The 20,030-nt window shown below is 44.3% G+C and overlaps 1 protein-coding gene across 3 annotated transcripts in view; it reads right to left on the bottom strand.

The window, feature by feature from the left end:
- Positions 1-18,432, bottom strand: part of RARB (retinoic acid receptor beta) — a 172,439-nt gene extending 154,007 nt beyond the window's left edge. For 2 of the 3 annotated variants that reach the window (XR_006207638.1, XM_007097468.3), the window contains exon 1: positions 17,614-18,346. Coding sequence is in view for 1 of the 3 variants with exons in the window: in XM_007097468.3 (XP_007097530.2) it covers positions 17,614-17,770 (157 nt within the window). In the remaining 2 variants the exon portion in view is untranslated. Of the gene's footprint in view, positions 1-17,613 lie in introns of all 3 variants that reach the window. The other variant, XM_042956680.1, reaches the window with a different exon arrangement.
- Positions 18,433-20,030: the final 1,598 nt, after the last annotated feature.

The raw sequence follows: 20,030 nt of genomic DNA, 5'->3' as shown, positions 1-20,030 counted from the left end.
TGAGAAACCAACCCCCAGCAGGCAGATTGGCAGCAGCTAAAACCGAGGTTCCAGAGGCCTTTGGCAGTGCTCCAAGGGCGTGTTTCTACACACCGTCAGGAGCAGTAACTCAGGCCAAATGTGGCCTGCTCAACTGCCAGATTTGGGGGCTGGCGGTGGGGGATGGAGGGGACAGCTCTGGACGCCCCGCCCCTAAGCTGGTTTTCTCTCTTGCCAGCGGGCCATATATACTCCTTTAGCCAAAGCTTAACTGGCACAAGAATGAAACCAACATCCAAAATTCTAAAGCTGTGCCACAGCCCCCTCAGTCATTGTCTACTGACTTCTAGAAGCAGAAAGACAGTGAACTCCTTCCCCGCACCTCCTAGTTCACTAACAGGAAGATATTGTTAGTGCCGGGGATAAGCATAGCACATCATCAGGTCAAAAGGGTGCACTTGGGTCGCATTTTAAAAGATTCTGGAGTTTCCACATGGAATTAAGCTTATGGAGATGCTGTAACTGTTGTGTTTTTTCTTTTGTAAGTGATTTTTCAAAATTTCTTGAGAAGAATGAGAGGTGCAGAGTGTTTGAATTGTGGTTCCTAAAAAAGAAATTGCTAAAGAAAACTTGAAAGAACAATGAAATTTTCCCCAATCTTCCAACTCTGAGCGGTCCCCAAGCTCAGGTCTTTTTTGGATATTCCTTCCTTCAAGGGAACTTTCCATCTTTACAGGTAAGTCAAGGCATGTGACTGGAAGTGTGAATTCTGAAGCCACCCGGTCTGGGTTCAAATCCTAATTCTGCTACTTACTATGTGACTGTGAGTGAGCAGCTTGACCTCTCTGAGCTTCCATTTCTCCTTGTAGAAAATGCGAGTGTGCCCCTCATCGGATCACTGTGGGCGTCAGAAGATAAACCATTGTGAAGGGACGCAATGGCACGCACAAGCACCAGGTCGGTCACACGTCAGTGTTACACAAGCAGAAGTACCACCATCAAGGATCACACTTGGGCTGGCGAATCTCAGCGTTGTTCACCTTCTCATCGTTCTTGCACACGGTGGACTCACGTCTTGATTCGCTGACCCTCACTTCCACTTTCCTTTCCCAAATGGCCATCCCTCCTTCCAAAAGAGATTCTTGAAAGCCAGTACAAGTGAAGCAGTATGTGTCAGCGTTGTTGCCTTATGCTCTCTCTGAATAGTCCCTTCCTTCCCAGCCTCTCGGGCATTAAGCCAAAGTGCCACTACAGTCCTCTCTTCATGGGTTTCCCGGCCCACCCGCAGTCCCCGCACAGAGGACCCCTGGAAATCGCTTCTTCACACCCCGCTCAGGGCTCCTCAGTGCCTGAAAGAGCACCCAGTACACAGGAGGGACTCAATGAACGTCAGATGAAAAAAAAAACGAGTGAAAGAATGAACTCTGCACAGAAATTCTTCCACGCGGCACCAAGATAACAAATGATGATTGTTGTGGCTGGTTCCGCGGTTATCTGCCAACAAGTGCGTATTACCTGGCGGTGGGACTGGAGATGTGTTTGCGCTCCCGCCACCCCGTGTGCTTCCTTGTGACAAGAGTGTGAAGGAGAGCAGGGATTATCCTCATTATCCGTTTTTTCCCCTCCATTATTCACAGGAGGAAACTGAAGCACAGAGAAGTTAAGTGACTTAGCCAAGGTCACGCGGCTGGGCCATGGCTTGATCTAGAATGGGCCTCCTGAATCCACATACAGCCTTACTCTAAACGAGACACAAAGCTACTTGTTTCTATTCTAAGCCGTTTTATTAATGTGTTGATGTTTTAGGACAAGGTCAGCAAGCTTTTTCTGTAAAGGGCCAGGTAGTAAATATTTTCGGTCTTGTGGACCATATGGTCTCCGTCACAGCGATTCAACTCTGCCACTGTAGGGAGAAGGGAGCACTAGACAAGACGTAAATGAACAGGCGTGGCATGTACCAATAAAACATTATTTAGAAAAGCATATTCCGAGCCAGATTTGGCTTAGTTTCCTGACCCCTGCTTTAAGATAAAGGAAATTAAAACTATCCCTTCTTATGGTAACTGTACATGTTACTATAAAATCCATGCTTTCCTTTGCTTCCAGGGTAAAGATAGAGTATGACAGCCATATGTCACAGAGATGTGGGAAATATTTTAAGGATGCTAACGCTATAGAGCATACAGTATTTATATGCACTATAAATGTGTAAGGTCCGCACATTTCCTTCAAAACTAACCTCATGTACACATTTTTATTAGTTAGGGAGGTCAATATGTCTATCATAAATACATTTTAAAATTCCTTCCTACATATTCTCTCTACTGGGATTATTTATCGTGGCTTGTTCCCTGGCCCTGAGCCAGGCAGAATATGGGAGTTTTAATACCTTTAATCCATTACATGGATTTTTTTTTTTTTTTAGAGCTCCATAAGACAAAATAAAATGCACTCTCATGGTCATATATGCAATAAACCTGATATGCCACTTAATATTTCATGCCCCATTTTATATTTCAGTTGTGACGGTCCCCAGCTTTCAACATGCACCATGACATATTTTCAGCCATCTTTTTGCTCTGATTTTGTGTGTTTGTTTAGAAAATGAACAGATCATAAACAACAAATCTTCATGGACTCTGAGGGGGGACTACTACTGCTCCCTAATATTCTGAAGGGGCACTGAAATGACTGTTCGCTGACGTAGGCCACCCAGTTCCTTGCAATGTGAACTGGTCACGTTTATTTTTATTAGGCCATGCTACACTGCATTGACAAGGAGGTGTACATTTATTTTTATGGCTCGTCGTATGGTAAGTGGTCTCCAAAGATGGCCTGGTCAATGAGCCACACCTCCAGGAATCCACACCAACGCGTAAGGCCCTTCCTCTTGAATCTGAGCTGTTACTATGATTTCATTCTGATCAACAGAAAGTGGCAAGAGTGATGCTGTGTTGCACGTAAGGCCGGACCCTAAGAAGCCTGGCAGCTTCCATATGGGTTTCCTGGAATGTTTATTCTAGAGGAAGCCAGGTACGGAGCCCCGTGACCACCGTGCTGTAAGGAAGCCCATGTCATAAGCAGAGGACACGTGGAGACAGAGATGCTATGGCAGCCTCCAGCCGTTGCTGCGATGTCAGCTGCGGAAGCGGACATGTGAATGGAGAAGGCTTCTGGAACATCCACCGGGGTCAAATCCATAGACAAGTCTAACCTCAGTCACTTCTTCTTATTTTTTTTTTTTTAAGTTTATTTATTTATTTTTGAGAGAGAGAGAGCTCAAGCAGGAGAGGGAGAGAAGGAGAGACAGAATCCCATGCAGGCTCCACGCCATCAGCGTGGAGCCCGATGTAGGGCTCGACCTCATGAACTGTGAGATCGTGACTGAGCCGAAACCAAGAGTCGGACGCTCAACTGACCGCACCACCTAGGTGCCCCAGCCTCAGTCACTTCTGACTGCAGCCACATGCAGGACCCCAAGAGAGACAGAACCTTGAAAGTTAATAATAAATTGTGCCTTAAGCTACACAGTATTGAGTTGGCCTGTTACATAGCAATATGTTAATTCTATAATTATTAATTAAAGATTATTTGGGGGGGGGGCGCCTGGGTGGCTCAGTTAGTTAAGTGACTGACTCTAGCTCAGGTCATGATCTCGTGGTTCATGAGTTCGAGCCCCACGTCGGACTCTGTGCCGACAGCTCAGAGCCTGGAGCCTGCTTCCCATTCTGTGTCTCCCTCTCTCTGCCCCTCCCCTGCGCATGCTTGGTCTGTCTCTCTCTCTCTTTCTCTCAAAAATAAATAAACATTAAAAAAATATTTTTAAAGATTATTTTGGTGGAGCCACAAAGAACCCGCAGAAAGGCTCATTTCAACTCTTTTAGAACCTGGGAGACAATAATTTGACATGGACTGTACACTTTGCATGCATTCCTGCCAGATACAAGGGCAATGGAATAATTCCATCTAAAAAATAATGAAGAAGTTCTGCATAAAAGGAGTGTGCTGATTGCTCAGCTACATATTCCAAGACAGTAATGATTCAAATATCATAGAACAAGGCCCTTTAAAATTGTTTTTAGGGGCGCCTGGGTGGCTCAGTCGGTTAAGCGTCCGACTTCGGCTCAGGTCATGATCTCACGGTCCGTGAGTTCGAGCCCCGCGTCGGGCTCTGTGCTGACAGCTCGGAGCCTGGAGCCTGTTTCAGATTCTGTGTCTCCCTCTCTCTCTGCTCCTCCCCTGTTCATGCTCTGTCTCTCTCTGTCTCAAAAATAAAATAAACATTAAAAAAAAATTTTTTAAATAAATAAGTTTGTTTTTAAAAGTTGGCTGTAATGCAATGTGTCTCCCCCCCCCCCAAACTGCTTATAAAGCTCATTCATATCCACCTGAGCCCACATGTGAACACCACCTGCCTATCACCTGCACACACCCTCTTTTATTTTGAGATGCAGATGTCTGCTTATAGGGTCGTTGTATTTTTATTTGTTCCTCCAGGGGACAGATTGAATTCTCCTCCCCACACTGGACATTGCCGTTCAAAATAATAGCAAAAGACTTGCAGGTAATGGGCTATAATACTCACTTGATACTCACTAAAGGAGGGTTTAGATCACTTGCTCTCTGTTACCTTTCGCGAAACATCTGTTTCATATGCGCCAGTTAAAAGTGCATACATCTGTAAATAATAAGCCTGTGTGTGCACATAATTTAATGAATTAGGACATAAAAAGAAATTGAACAGTAGGGGCACAGCAATTAGAGTAACTGCCCATTTTGTTAAAAATGTATTGTTTCCAGCTTTCACTTGGAAACCCTTTTATTATTCTGTGGGTTCTGAGGCTTCCAACCTTCTTATTGCCCCTTCCTGCAAAGCACATAGGAGTTTACTTCGCAGAGTTGGCAGAGGGAAGGCAACCCACATAATGCAAAGCCGGGATGGGAACTTGCAACTGGCTGGCTTCTACTTGGGAGACCGGAGTTGGGTACCTGATCTAGTCTGTGCCTGGGAACTCTCATCCGTAAAATGGTGCAGTAACAGGGCTTCCCAGATGACATCGTTCATTCTGTGGACTTGGCAGGCAGTAAGAGCTTCATCAATAATAATTATGATGATGGTGGTTTTGCATCCTAATGAAAATCCATCACGACTTGTGCCCAGGTCCAGGGAACAAACCTCGTTCAAAAGTTTCTCTTGGTTGTTAATCTGGTCTTATGTCTATTTACCTTCATCACTTCTAGGGATCGACAATAAAAAGGGGGGAGGAGGGACCATGTCCTGGTTAACAGGAGGGACCATCAGAAAATCTGCTTCTCGGATATCAAAACGAACGCCAGAAGCCCAAGGAAATATCCTGTGCCCATTCAGGCCAGTTTTCTGGCTAACGCGTTCATAAGTGCTCGCCATAACCGCCAACCTGAACTTCCCAAGTTTTGACAGCTCCCTGGAAGTTTACCTTCAGGTGTTCTGAGTGACTCTAAAACATACAAATGTATCAAGGCGGAAACCATTTGGGATGTTCTGAATTGTACGTTTGCTACTACTGAACTATTCTCAGCTTAGTTCCTGAGCACCTACTGCGTGCCAGGCACCAGGTTGCAGAGCAGAGCACACATACATGAGCAGAAGAAGGTCCTCCTGGGAGAGACAGGATGGCATTTTCTAGAACACATGGTGAGCCTTCCACAGTGTGTGGCCGGTTCCTCTCTGCCTCCCTTAAGTTTAAGACGTTTCAACTGAGTTGAAAGTAGCTTGGAAATGTTGGAAGATACTCTGTCCATTTGAAAGTCAACAAGGACACAGGAGCACAGGAATAGAATGTGATGCCACAGCGATGTGAGGACTGCAAGAAATATAATTGAAGTCCAGCCCACTGGGATTCTGTGAAAATCCTGGTTTAGCTCTGTAAAATGTTAGTAAAGTAAGTGCTATGCATTTGCCAGGCCCCAGGAAAAATAGTTCCACCCAGAAGGAAAACACGTTAAACAATGACTGAAATCCCCACCCTCTGGTATTCTGTTTACGTTCTCCTGCAGTCTATTTACCCTCTACATAAAGAGATAATTAAAGCTCCTTAATAGCAATAGGAAAGAAGAATAATGGCGAAAGGGAAAGAGAACAAATTTTGAAAAAATATTAATGGCTGGAGTATACAGAGCTGCGTTGTTCAATACAGTAGCCACTAGCCACGTGTAGGTATTGAAACCTTAAAAGGTTAAAATTAAATAAAATAAAAAATTCAGTTCCTCAGATATATTAGGCCCATATCCAGTGCCACACAAGGCTGGCGGCTACGATACTGGGCAACACAGAACTACAGATCATTTCCATCACTCTAGGAAGTTCTGGACAGTGCTGATATCTAGTACACTCAAACGGCGGTGTGCTTGACCATATCCACCGACTTAACCACAGTTAATTGAGGTACTAAGTACACAGTTAATTGACCAGGTACTAAGTAACATACTAAGACTGGAAAACAGAAGGACACAATATCTCATCCCCAAAACGTCCCAGGTTAGTAAGGGAGCCCAGTCAATAAAACAAAACAGAAACACACACACACACACACACACACACACACACACACACAGGAGAAATGGTTAGAAACACAGAAAACAAACTGGTAACTTTAATGGTACATATGGTAACGGGTATCCGAGGGCTTCCCATAAAATCTTTGAGCTTTTCTGTGTTAAAAAAAGTTTTTCATAAGAAAATAAGGGGGAAGGTTATCTATTTACTGAATATTACCTATCAGGTACTTTAAATACACTCTTATCTAAGTCTATGGTAAGCTTGCAAGGTAAGCATTGTGCATCCATTTTATAGATGGAACAACTGAGGGAACTGGAACTCTAGCTTCCACAGCCGAGGCAGCGCGTGGAGAATGCCCAACTCCACCATCGACACACTGCATAGGACCACGCCGTACCCCCCGAACACGTGACGGCATCTTACAGGTTCCATTCAGAACCTACTGAGTGACTTCTACTAAGTCACTTCAATGCATCCATCTGTCTCCATTTCCTCAAAATACGTAATTCAGTAACAATTAGATTTCAAACAAACAAACAAAAACAGGTAGAACATGGCTTATAAAACTCCAAAACAGATGGGGCGCCTGGGTGGCTCAGTCGGTTGGGCGTCCGACTTCGGCTCAGGTCACGATCTCACGGTATGTGAGTTCGAGCCCCGCGTCGGGCTCTGTGCTGACAGCTCAGAGCCTGGAGCCTGTTTCGGATTCTGTGTCTCCCTCTCTCTCTGACCCTCCCCCATTCATGCTCTGTCTCTCTCTGTCTCAAAAATAAATAATAAAACGTTAAAAAAAAAATTAAAAAAAAAAAAACAACTCCAAAACAGAGAGCAATACATTACATTTCAGATATCACTGAAATCACTGAAATAAGAGCATTATGGGAGAGGCTAACAACCGTCGTAATTATTTCTGTAAACTTCATCAAGCAGTAATAGTTTTCTTAGGTTTGGGACCCTCTAAAGAAAACAGATACTTTAAAACAGGCGGCGAATTCCAAAAGGGCAATTTAACTTCATCCTCTCTTAGGAAGCTTCCCCCCTGCCCCGCACCCCGCTTTTTTTTTTTAAGTAACGGATGATATAATAGTGATCCTTAACTATGAGGCACCCCCAGCAGGCATCATTAGCAGTGGTCTCTAGAGGAGGGTGACAGGTGACCTTGGAGAAGACGCAAAGCCTCATTTCTCATCTCTCACCTTCCTGCGATTCCCCGGTAAACACAAGACTCAAGCAGACCCTGACTCCTGTGAGGTACGGAGGGAGGGAAGGGGCCAATGCAGAATTCAGCCACAAACAGGATGGGACATGGGACAAAAGAGGCCGTGGCTGCTATCAGAGAAATAACGCAGTCACAGGAACTTATGCGAGTTACGGTTCCTTACTTCTCTCTTTTCTACATCTCCCCCACGCCAACACGGTCCGGGGCCCCTTCTCGGGTTTATTAGGGCATAGGACACGTTCCAGGAATTCTTCACGCAGCTGATGCAGATGACAGACCTAAACTGGAAGTGAGTCGGTCCACACAGACGATGGGGAAAAGCCCTTCCCGTGGTTTCAGCCTCAGCCCTACAACTTACTGTGTGACTTCAGACCCACTCCTCACCTTCTCTGAGACACAACTGCCTCTCCTGTAAAACGAGGAGCATCGTACCTTCCACGCCGGATTAGCGGTGAGGGCCGACTGGCGATGAGGCATCGACAGGCGGCAGAGGAGGACCGTGGAAAACGTGTAACCAGCCAAAAACCGACGAACGAAAACCCCTCCGTGGTGCTTCAGTGCAGTCTCTATCGTCAGAAGACAATCGTTTCTTTCTTATCAGAAGGCACGCGTGTGACGATCGTTAACGGGGAACGGAGGATGGCCGCACTTCCTCTGTCACTGCCCCGTCGAGAGGCAGAGTTTGGGGATGCGGGCTGGCCCCGGTGCCTGCTTCGCCCACAGAGGCGCGAGTGGCCCCGTGCCAGCTCTGGATCTGGCCCTTCAGAGGGCTGGGGGCTTCCGCTTCCTCCCTCCCTCTCCGATCATTGCTGCCCTGCTGGGACAAGCACGAGCCACGTGCAGCCGCTGGAGTCGACAGGCCCAGCTGAGCTCCCTGCCAACGAGAGCGACGCGGACCGCCAGCCAGGGGAGTGAGCCTGCCGGGACTTGGAGAGACGCAGGCCTCAGCTGACAGCGTGGGGAGCAGAAGACCTGCCCAGCTGAGCCCGGTCCATCTACAGACTAATGAGATAATAAATTGTTAGGCCACTAAGTTTCGGGGGCGGCTTGGCACGGAGCAGGAAGTCATGGGAACAATGATCGAGAGATAAGCGATCGTTTTCTTAAAAGCCAGTCTAATCAGACCCACCCCAAAAGAACATTATTTGACAAGCACTCCGGAAATATCCACATAAGGGTCTTCCAGAAGCAACTTTGGAAGGTATGCGCTCATTCCAGCGCTCCCTACACCACGTTTGGAAATTACCCGTGAGGCCTCCACTCGGGAGGACCTCTTGCCTGCTCCTGTGGCAGAGATGTTCCACCCGCCCCATCCCTCACCTGCAGCAGCTGTGGTTCTCGGGGGTGTTTCAGTTCTTTCCGTGATCAGACTCACGTTCAAAGTCCCGAGGAGATACTTGTGTTGGTGTTATGTAAGAGGGTCGTGTCACGGGGACTTGTGTATGCAATTTCTCCATACATTAGGAGTCCAGAGAGAGCAGGGACAGGGTAGGAATCATGTTGGTGTCACCCAGAGAAGAGAACACATCAGGGAGCCTGGGATACGGCAGACACCCAAGAGCTGTTTGGTGAGTGACCCCACAAGATCGAATCCACCGGTGAGCAATGAAAACGGACTGTACCCCAGACAGCATCTCTGGGTGAAGTCGCACTGTGACAGTTTCATAGGTGACAAGGCTCCCCTGTAAAAGTTGGTCCTCTGTAGTAAATCTGGGGGCTTGGTGAATGGATGCCACCGAATCAGGGCCCGTGTTACCCAAATGGTGACAGAAACGGGAAGGACTGTGACCCAGGCTATGAGCCACAGACAGAGGAACCTTTTGGTCGAGGAAAAGAGGTACCAACTAAAAAAGCAGCTTCGCTATGAGCAGAGACGCGTGAGCCACAGGTGTCATGCTGGAGTCAGAGCACAATTCTACTCCGTGGCTTCTGTTATGTTTTCTGGGCGAGAATAGACTCCTCATTTACATGAGCTCTGATCTTTCTACAAATCCTGCACCGTAGACATCATTATTCCCATTTCATAGCTGTGGAAATCGATCCTGGGTCAAGGCGGGCTACTTTCATTATCTCAGACCATCGGGCAGTGGCAGGGAATACAGGTGCAGAGGTACATGGGAGGGTACGAGATGTGAGTGGGCACGCAGAGCAGAAGCAGTAAAACTTTCAGAGAGTGACAACTCTTCACAGCCTCCGGTCTGACAGCAAGAAAATCATTATACCTTCTTGTGGTATAGGTATACAGCTCTGGATGGACAGGTGATAGGAGAACCTTTGTAAGAGTACGTGCAACTTGGGGCCACTAGAAGCCCAGCATGGGTTTCTGGAAACTCTTGCCCAAGTAGCAGAGAGATGCCCTGTTCATCTACATCCTCCAACTTTCTCTGCAAATCCAAACCTGTTCATCCTATCTCTAATTCCTATTGTTCCCTCTGATAAGCAGGGCCCCAGTGAACAATTAAAGCTTTCAATAAATAATCTCTAAGCACATTCATTTGATTGACTGTTATTTGATACAGCAGTTAGTTTCAATGGGGCAGTTAATATTGATCACATAAAGTACTCCAGACAAACATGAAACAGTTCCAGAACTCCATGGATTATTACCCTTTATCTGCCAGTCATCTGGGTTACTTGTAATGGTCACGGAATTTAAAATCAATAATAACAATTAGTGTTCTGTACACCAAAACGGATGAATCATGTGAAATGGGTTTTCATATAAAATCAAAGGTAAGGCAGACTGCACCCTGGAAAAAGGCTCTCTGAATTTCCGGTACACATTTGGCAAGGTACTTTCGGGCAAGTGTTCCAAACGGGCAGCAGGAGAGAAAGAAAGGTATTTAGGAGGAGAGGTGGCCATAAAAGCCCACGTGAAACCCCTGACAGTCCTCATCCAAAGAGATGAAGTATAAAAGATAAAAGTGACCAAAAGGAGTGCTAACAAGCACAGTGAAATTAATGGGACCGGCAATTTGCTTCCTCTGAGATGCGCTTCTAGCTACCTTTCTCGGCTTCTGATTCATAGGCATTAATTGTGATTTTTTTCGTACTAAAATGGCAGCAACGGTATTTTAGCACCATGGCACCAGTGCTGTTAATGTCTGGATAATTAAAATGCAAAGCAACAGAGAAACGTTTCATCATTAAACTGTAACCAGCGCACTATGTGAAATCATCCATTCCAAAGACTTGTTTTTCATCAATTATTTGTTATTTATCTGATGTAAATATAAGAAGGACTAATTAAAATGTATGCCTTTTTATACAGCTTCTTGTCATTAAAGCCAATGAAAGCATTCTGAGGACCATAATGAAATAATTATGTTTGCCTTTAAGAATTCTCTTCAATAACACATGGCAGTACTGAGCTAAATTAAAACATCAGGAACTAAATTTCGCTCGCCTCCATTTCCATTTTAGTTAATTATACCCCCAAGCTTTTCAATAGACCAGACCCTAAAAAATCTTTTGAAGCTGAAACAGGCTTCAGATCACCAGCCTTTTTATAATTATGGACCTTGATAACAAGACATAGGTACCGTAGCCCCAAAAGCTTTACAATTTTTGAGAGGAGGCGTGGGTTAGACGAGGTCTTCATTTGCTCTGGAAATCAGAGAAAAACTGCGATAAACGTGATCCAAATCTTCTCCTCCCAGTTAACGGATGTCCCTGTCTTATCTGGTCTTGCCTGCATTATTTCTACCCGAGTATTTTGGATTCAGCTATTTGGATTTTTCTGACTTGGTAAATTGTGATCTGTGGTGAACGGTAATTGATCAATAATAACAAAACCAAACATTTCACTACATCTGAGTCAAATTAGGAGAGTAACCCCTTATTCAATACTTAAAACAACAACAACAACAACGATTATCTTTAAGAAAAGAGTAGACTCACGAGAACCTATAAACTTGAAAAAATAAAAACCGGCTCTTTCATTCAAGTTTCTCCCCCAGACCTCAAATCGCAGATACTTGCAAAGGCAAGAATAATGTGAGTTTAAGAAAAAAGGAAGACTGAAAGAGGAGAGCAAACACTGCTGGGGGCTGTCAGGGCTGGTGGCAAATGAAATGGCTTTAGCAACGCTGTCTGTCATATGATGCGGATGGGGGTGGGAACTTGGTACTGAGGAAAGTAAATAGGAATACCAGGGATTAACTCTGACAATGTGAATTCCTTCCCATTTTGTTATACAGAGGGAGTTGGCGGGGTTCATGGGGGATAGGATTTGGGGACTGCTGCAGAGACCTTCTCCAGACACATCAGAGGGAAACTGTGGGCAGCTGGGAAACAAGGACCTATTCTAGGACAACATAAAATTGCAGTTATACTCTCAGAATCTGCTTTTATTAAAATCACTCCCACCCAAGTGACTCTTTGTTCTGTTTAGAGAAATTTCCTTTGGGGCGTGAGGGACGTACGTGGTCACCCACGGTCACTCCTGTTAAAATTAGCTTTCCTCGTGCCTCCACCCCCCACCCCCCCCCACCCCCCGCTGGTTCAGTGTATCAGCAATGGGGGAGGCCTGCAGACTCCTGGAATCCATGTGCCCTGACTAGAGGAAATGCTTGGCCAGGCTGGCTTGCCTGGCTGACGTCAGTTCCTGTTATCCTCGCCTTATCGTGCAGGGGACCAAGAGTCTTATCTTACTGAATGGCCCCCCTTCCAGCTCCCCACCCTGCAAGTCCAGAGAAAAAAAGCAGGTCAGCAGTTCCATTGCCTGTTTGAATTCTCCTCTAAGAAGCTCTGAAAGCTCAAGATAAATAATATAATACCTGCAGACTCACCCTTACTGCTTCCTAGGTCGGGAGAACTTGCACAACTTTATTTTTTATTCATTTAAAGGGGCTCGGGGGTGTGGGGTGAGGCGGGGATTATGGTTCTTAACGACGAAGTGAGGAAGGCAGAAAGGAAAAGAGGAGAATTCGGGGCAACATATTGACTGATGAGGTTGTGTCATTAGATCTTACAGATGGGGAAGGTTATCTCATGTCCTATTTAACAAGAGGTACTTAGGCCAAGCCACTTACAGACAGGATACTGATAAATCTGGAACCTGAGTTCACTCCACTCTCCTCTCTCCATCACCGCCCGTTTCAACTTTTTAAGGAGAAGCTAGCCAAGAACTGATACAGCTTTGTTCATAGTAATTCAATTTAATAATTCTCTCCCTCCCCCCACTCCCAATACATACAACATGCTGGAATGAGAACCACAGTCATTGTACTTAAATCAGGTTTTGCAGGGGATGCCTTCTTCTTGCAGAACTACAGTGTGCCACAAAAGGAATTCATGTTCCGAAGGATGACCCAGAAGCACAAGGCGATCTTCAGTCATAAGGGAAAAATTAAGCTGTGAGCGCTCTAGCTATATTGACCAGAGAATCCAAACAAAGACGTTCTGTGCCACTCCTGGGTTCAAGGGGCAGCCTTGGAAATCTCGTAATATTGAAATATCTGGCATATTTCAATGATTTATGTGGGAATCGTGGCAGTATTTCTGAAAGTGGGTTACTCTAGAAAATCAGAGACGTACGATTGCCCTAACTACACTGTAATTTGAAAGGCAAGATCCTACTTTAATATCTTTTGGAAAGGTTTTCAGCCAAGATTTTTCTGATTAACCTTCCTCAAAAGCTCCCATTTCTGAAAGAATGTATTTAATTGATAGTTAACTGAATCTCTAGTAGAACATTTAAAGTAGAAAAATGTCATTTAAAGATAAATTTATTGGCACTTACATGTAACTCAAACTCTATAGAAGATTCTTTTTAAGATGTTCTAAAATGAATACCGCATTTATTGTTTAATAAGCCCTATGTGATTTGAAGAGCGTTTTATATTTTGCACCTTGGTTTCACATCTCCATCTTTCTCCTTGAGAGTAACTCTCTGATTTAAAAAATTCCTAGCCTTTTATAAAAAAAAAAAAAAAAAAATCTGATTTCAAAGATTATAAATGCCTTGAGAGCAGAAGTTACAATCTTTATCATTCATCGTGTATTTCTCTTCCGAGATAGTTTACTGATGCTTGTGGAATGTACAAAAGGGAAAACGGTAAGATTTTCTTCCCTTTTCAATCATCCCAGGGGCTTAATATGTTGAAGGCAAATTACAAGCATCTGATATCCAGAAGAACTTTTCCTTTTTTGTTTTAAAGAAAAGTTCATGACAATACTGACTGGTTATATATGGTCAGAGCCAGGCTGCCAGAAATGAGAAGAAAACTTTTGATTCAGATCAGTTAGCCTATCAGAAATGGCCATTCTGGTCATTTATCTAATTAGGACAAAAAAAAAAAAAAAAGGCCTCTTTCAAAACAACGGCTTTGCATTTGGGCTGGCAAATCAAATTCTAACTGGCGCTTCCAGACCAATTCCATAGCCGAAGTTTAAGCGGACAGACGTGTACCTCTCCTGTTTTATTTTCTGGAATCTACAATTTTCTGGCGATAAAATTTAAACTCATGTGTTTTTTTTTTTTCCTTCTAGTTTACACATCAATACCTCCCTACCCAAAGTACCAAGTTATCAGCATATGTACAAAATTTTAGTATTTCTTTCTTTTTTTTTTTTTTTCCTACAGGGAAGGAAAACTTGGTGAAATTTCCGCTTATTTTCAGACGACCCTATCCTGCACTCTGAGATGTAAGCAAAAGTCCCTTTTCTTTCTCCTTTCTGATGGTATTAGTTACCACTGTCATGTGGCTGAGAAGCAGAAAATTATGTCCTACTTTAGAAAAACAATTGAGCCTTTTCATCGAAATATTTATTCAAAACCCCATTCAATTCATACGGTGGCTGTCAGTCTTTACTTAGTCTCTCTTTCAGTGGGTATCTTTGATTTTGCCACTTTGACCCCAATTTATATCTCACTAGGAGAGGATTTGGATACTGTTTAATACTTAAAATTCAGGTCCCAGGGCTTTGAGAAGGGAACTTTTCTTCCTTCCTTAATCACACATCACTGTTTGTTTTTAAAACAGATTTCTCCTCATTAATGGGCAAAATACTATTTCAAAAAGAAAATATTTCTTTTCTCTTTTTTCTTTTGATGTGCTGAGTATGTAGAGGACAGGGAAGAAGGCCAAGAAGTTGTCACACTCATGATTTCACCAAAAGCAACTATATTTAGACCACAAATATTAGGATTTATCCTATGCCCACTGAGCAATTAATGCTGAAAACATCTGGAGCAGGCCCTAAAACCAAGATAATCCACGAGGCATCTGAATACAAACTTTGTGACTATGATACCTTCCAGGGCCAGTCTTAAATCGTATTATTTATACCACATTCCCTTAGTAGCCCGCTAATCCTGACTTCAAATTTTTATAACAAGCAATTCACAGGCCCTACTCAAACCGGTAGCTGATTCGCATGCCATTTTTCTGTCATTAAAATTACAAAAGAAACTGAAAAGAATATTCTAACACCTTTCAAAGACGGCTTCTGGTGCGTTTTACATTCAAAGGGTTTACTCTGATTACTACACACGCACACACACACACACACACACACACGAAAAAACAGAATCTCAAGGCAGAAAATACTTTTGGTTGGATTTAGTACGATTTTTTTTTCTCCTTGCCCACTGTTTCCTCTGTGTTAAGAGCGTAAACAGATCTGCTTCTCGTCAAAACAGTCATTAAGTACAATGGAAAAGCTTGTGGTTTTTATGCTCTTTTTTATCCAAACGAAGCCCTAATATGCTTTTATTTCACAAGTCCTAAGTAGCTATGCCACCCTGAACCAAACACCATGTGGCAGACATTTGTTAGAATTTTTATTTATGCTTAAAAACTTAATCTCTTGAACAACTAAACGCAGGGTCATAAAGTGGTTTATGGAGGATAAAGCAACTCTCTGCAGGGGCAAAAGCAATTTTTACAATTTATTCATTTAGCCTATAGCTGGGGTGTGCTTTTCCAGCCCTTGAGAAATTGACCACAATAAACACTAATTGCCTTGCTTACAAAAATAAGACACTGGAATTTCTGAAATCCCTTTGTCAAATGCCTTTATTTACTTTTTCTAATGCAAGTTTCTTTGATTAGCTGAACTTTGCTGTTATCGACACTTCTTGCTTATCGGCTGGCCCTAGGCAAATGACACATTCACCACTCGCTCTCCCCAGATAAGGCAAATCCCTTGTTTAACTTGTTCAAGAACAAACAAAGCTTTTCCCCCTACTCCTACAACTTAATAGGCATGTTTGGAGGGTTAATTACAAAGGGAGACTGTCTACTTGTAAAGGCTCTATTAAGTCTAATAGCTTTCCGCCAAGGGTCCTGAACATTTTTTTCCCCTTCGTTAAAAAATATGTCTTACAGAACTTTTTCTTGTACCAAAAAGTTTTGTCAAGAGCTCGGTTCCCTGAGATTCCAAGTGAAATTGTTCACATTGTTTTAACTGCTACAGAGGACAGGTCTCAAAGATCTGTTGGTGGGTTGTACAATTATTTTGTAACTCAGTTTCTTTGACTTCTTCAGAAAGAACACAGGCAGCAGGAAAGAGAAGGCATTTGAGATGAAGACGCCTTCTGAAAATTATTTTCTTTTTGCCCTGGTTATGGCTCTAACAAATATTAAGTCAGACAGCCAATCGGTTGGCATCAAATGGTTATTGATTTTTCAGCTACAAACCTGTTGATTTCCTGGCCCAAGTAGCAAGTCTTTATTGCTAAGAAAAAGTTTCACAGAGAGCAATTTACATCTGGTCACTGTCCCCGCTCTCTCCCTTTTCTTCTCCCTCTTTACATAAGCCACCATGTTATTAGGAAAACTCAATTTCTTCCAGTTAAACTTTGACCTCTTTGAAAACAAAGATTTAAAATGTCATTTTCAGGCTAATGCGCCAATGAATTGTCAAATAAAGTACTAAAAACATTTTGATAGATAGCTGAGCCATTTATCTAAATCACTGTCAGGGGGGCGATGCATCCTGCAGGCTCCCACCACAGCCACCCGAACGTGGGATTTTCTGGGACTTCTGGTCATTTCTCAAGCCTGCAGCCACACTACTGTTGACCAGATGCGTGCCTCGGCATCGTGTCAGGATCAGATAACCAAATAGTCAATATTTTTTTTTAAAAAACTGGGCTACTCCACTTAGATTTCCTTCCCTTTAAATGATGTCCAGGTTCTGGGCTGAATTGCAAGATATGGAAATAATGGATGGCTCAGCCCAAGGGGTGTTCATTGCCAGTAGTTTTCTAGCAAAACAGCAACTTCTTAGAGCAACAAAGTGACTCGGAAAGGTGGCAGCAGGGTCAATGCTAAGAAATATTGCCTTTCCTTAGCAAGGAAAACATTGGAAGCAGCAGCTTTAACGGGTGGTTTATGAACTGCAAGAGCAGGAGCCACCCTAATTAGGCTAAATTCCTTGCAAGGACGAGGTCATATTTTAATTACTTTGGACTGCTGAAACACACAAGGCGGGGATATATACAACTAGCAGCTAATCCAAAGAACAGCAAAGTTAAATTCCCCTCTGCATACATCTTAGTAAAAACTGCACAATGTGTCAAATTGCCTTACTTGAAGAATGTTTCAAAGTCCTGTGGTCACACTCTACTTCCCCCCCCCCCCCCCCCCCACTCCATGCATCTTTTTAAAACTGTTTTCAAGAGACTGTAAGGTTGGTAAGGAGAGGAGCGGGGGTCGGGAGGGGCTGTTTGGGAAGAAAACATCTAACAGGAAATTTTCAGCAAGAGGGAATCAATATGCACGCCAGCATATCACACCCTTTCAGCATTAAATCATTAAATCCTTTGTCTTGCTACCAATGCAGTTTGTTTCCAATGTCTTTATTGCATGCAAGAGAGACAATTCATTTTTTTTTTTTCTTGGTAGAAGAAGGGAAAAAATAAACCTACATTGAGCAGTGTGCCGATGCTGCCATTCGGTTTGGGTCAATCCACTGAAGCATGCTTTGAGAGCTTTCTCCTGGAGCATGCAGGAAGACGGACTCGCAGTGTAGAAATCCAGGATTTGCCCAGGACTCACTGACAGAACATCCATACAGTCAAACATGATCTCCCCTGCACCGAATGTCTGCAAAAGTGCTTATCCTCTAGGTGTGGAGGCAAATGGCATAGAAAAGTCCACCCAACTCCATCAAACTCTGCCCCTTTTTTGGCACGTAGGCTGTTGGTCTTTTTCCCAGCCCCGAATCATGAATTATGACAGACAAGCCAGCTAAAAGCCTGTAATTGATCCAAATGATCATTTACCATTTTCCAGGCTTGCTCGGCCAATCCAGCCGGGGCGGGGGTTCCCAGAAAGATCCCAAGTTCTCCTTCCAAGCAAATGCCTGCAAAAAGCCTTCCGAATGCGGTCCGGATCCTACCCCGACGGTGCCCAGACAAACCCTGCCCGGCTCGCTCGCGTCCTCGGCATCCCAGTCCTCAAACAGCTCGCATGGGGGAATTCTGGTCCCCCCTTTGGCAAAGAATAGACCCTCCTGCCTCTGAACAGCTCACTTCCTACTACTTCTGTCACACAGAATGAAAGATTGAATTGCCTAATATATGCGAGTGAACTTTCGGTGAACCCTTCCCGGGCTGCTAACCTTCAAATGACCCAACGAGTCTGACATCACCAACTCCCAGGATTCTCACAGAGCTTAAAAACTCCCAGCAGCCCTGCAAAAGCAGACAGCCAGAGAGGCAGCGGGCGAGCGCGCAAGCCGCCTCTTTCTTTCCCATTTCTCACCTGAACAACAATGCAAGAAGTGCTTTTAAAACGGGCAGGGGAGGAGCCGGGACACCGCTCGGGGCTCACGTTGAGCGCCAACTTCTCTCCCTTTCCGCCTTTTTATCCGCCGCGGGCTTAGCTTGGAAGCGCGTGTCCCCCTCGCCCGCTCGCCGCCTGCCCACCCCCGCGCCCCCAGCCCACCCTCCACCCTTTAAATTCCTCCGAGCGCCCGCCTGGCTGTTACATTCCTCGTAACTTATGTGTTTTTCCACTCCCGAAAAAGCACATGCAAGCCCTCAACTGTAGAGCAGAGAGGAGAGCCACTCCTCGGGGAAGCCTTGGGTTGAGAAACTTTCCATTTGATTCTTTTTTTTTTTTTTTTTTTTTTTTAAATACCCCCTCTTTATCCCTCTTGCAAAGCCCTGGGCGGAGGGATTGCATTTGCTCTGGAGTAATAATCTAGCTTTCTGGATTCATTTACTTAAAAAAAAAAAAATTCTCTCCAGTCTACATGCAGCAGTCAAGAATTGGTTTACTCCTGCTCCAAACACTCACACATGGAATCACATGTATATACAGGATTTCAGGATCTGAGAAGACACAGTGGTCTGGAGTGGATGTGGGGCTCCAACTGAAATCGGTGCCACTTTCAGTTCGACCTTTAAACCAGCTGTGTGATCTGAGACAAGTATTTGAGCCTCAGTTTTCTCATCTGTAACCTGGGGATATAGGGCTGCTGTGAGCCCCCCCCCCATCTCCCCCCAAAAAGTACTGTAGGACACTGTATCCCGAAACAAGTACTCACTGATTTATTTCATCCTTTCACTTTTCACCTGGGGAAACAGAAGCCCAGGAGGGGAGGCTGAGACCTATCAGAGGCCACAAAACTCAGAGCCATGACTAGAACCTTACTCCCTGCAATCCTAGTCCAATGTGGAAATTACTTTGCTGTTCCCACAGTCTTGGACCCCGAATAGCATGTTGGTGACCTCTGTCATTTCATGCACATACACACACACGCATACCCAACCACCACATAATTAAACACATATTTTGAAAACTGGTTAAGCGTGAAGGTTTTATATTTCCATGGGCCAAATTTCCCCAATGCTAGTCCCCTGCTCAATCTTGGTTATTTATTAGAATAATTTGAAGAGAAAGAGATTCTTTTTTATACTGGCCATATTGACCCAACCGCGAGGGAGGAGAGGCTTTTCAGCCAGTCTTAAAAGATGCAGAAGGACAGGGGCACTTGGGTGGCTCAGTCAGTTAAGTGCCTGACTTCGGATCAGGTCATGATCTCGCTGTTCGTGAGTTCGAGCCCCGCATCGGGCTCTGTGCTGACAGCTCAAAGCCTGGAGCCTGCTTCAGATTCTGTGTCTCCCTCTCTCTGTGTCCTTTTCCTGCTCATTCTCTCTCTGCCTCTCAAAAAATAAATAAATGCTTAAAAAAAAAAAAAAGAAAAAAAAGACGCAGAAGGACAGATGCAGTATTTACAAATAAACCCAGGCAGCTAGCTTTCAAAGGGAGAGCCAATCCACATTGTAGCCGTTTTGCACAACTTGTTTAAAAGGATGCAATGCACATCTGAGAAAGG

This window comes from Panthera tigris, chromosome C2, assembly GCF_018350195.1.
Source record: "Panthera tigris isolate Pti1 chromosome C2, P.tigris_Pti1_mat1.1, whole genome shotgun sequence".
NCBI lineage: Eukaryota > Metazoa > Chordata > Mammalia > Carnivora > Felidae > Panthera > Panthera tigris.
This window is presented reverse-complemented; position numbering and strand designations above follow the sequence as displayed.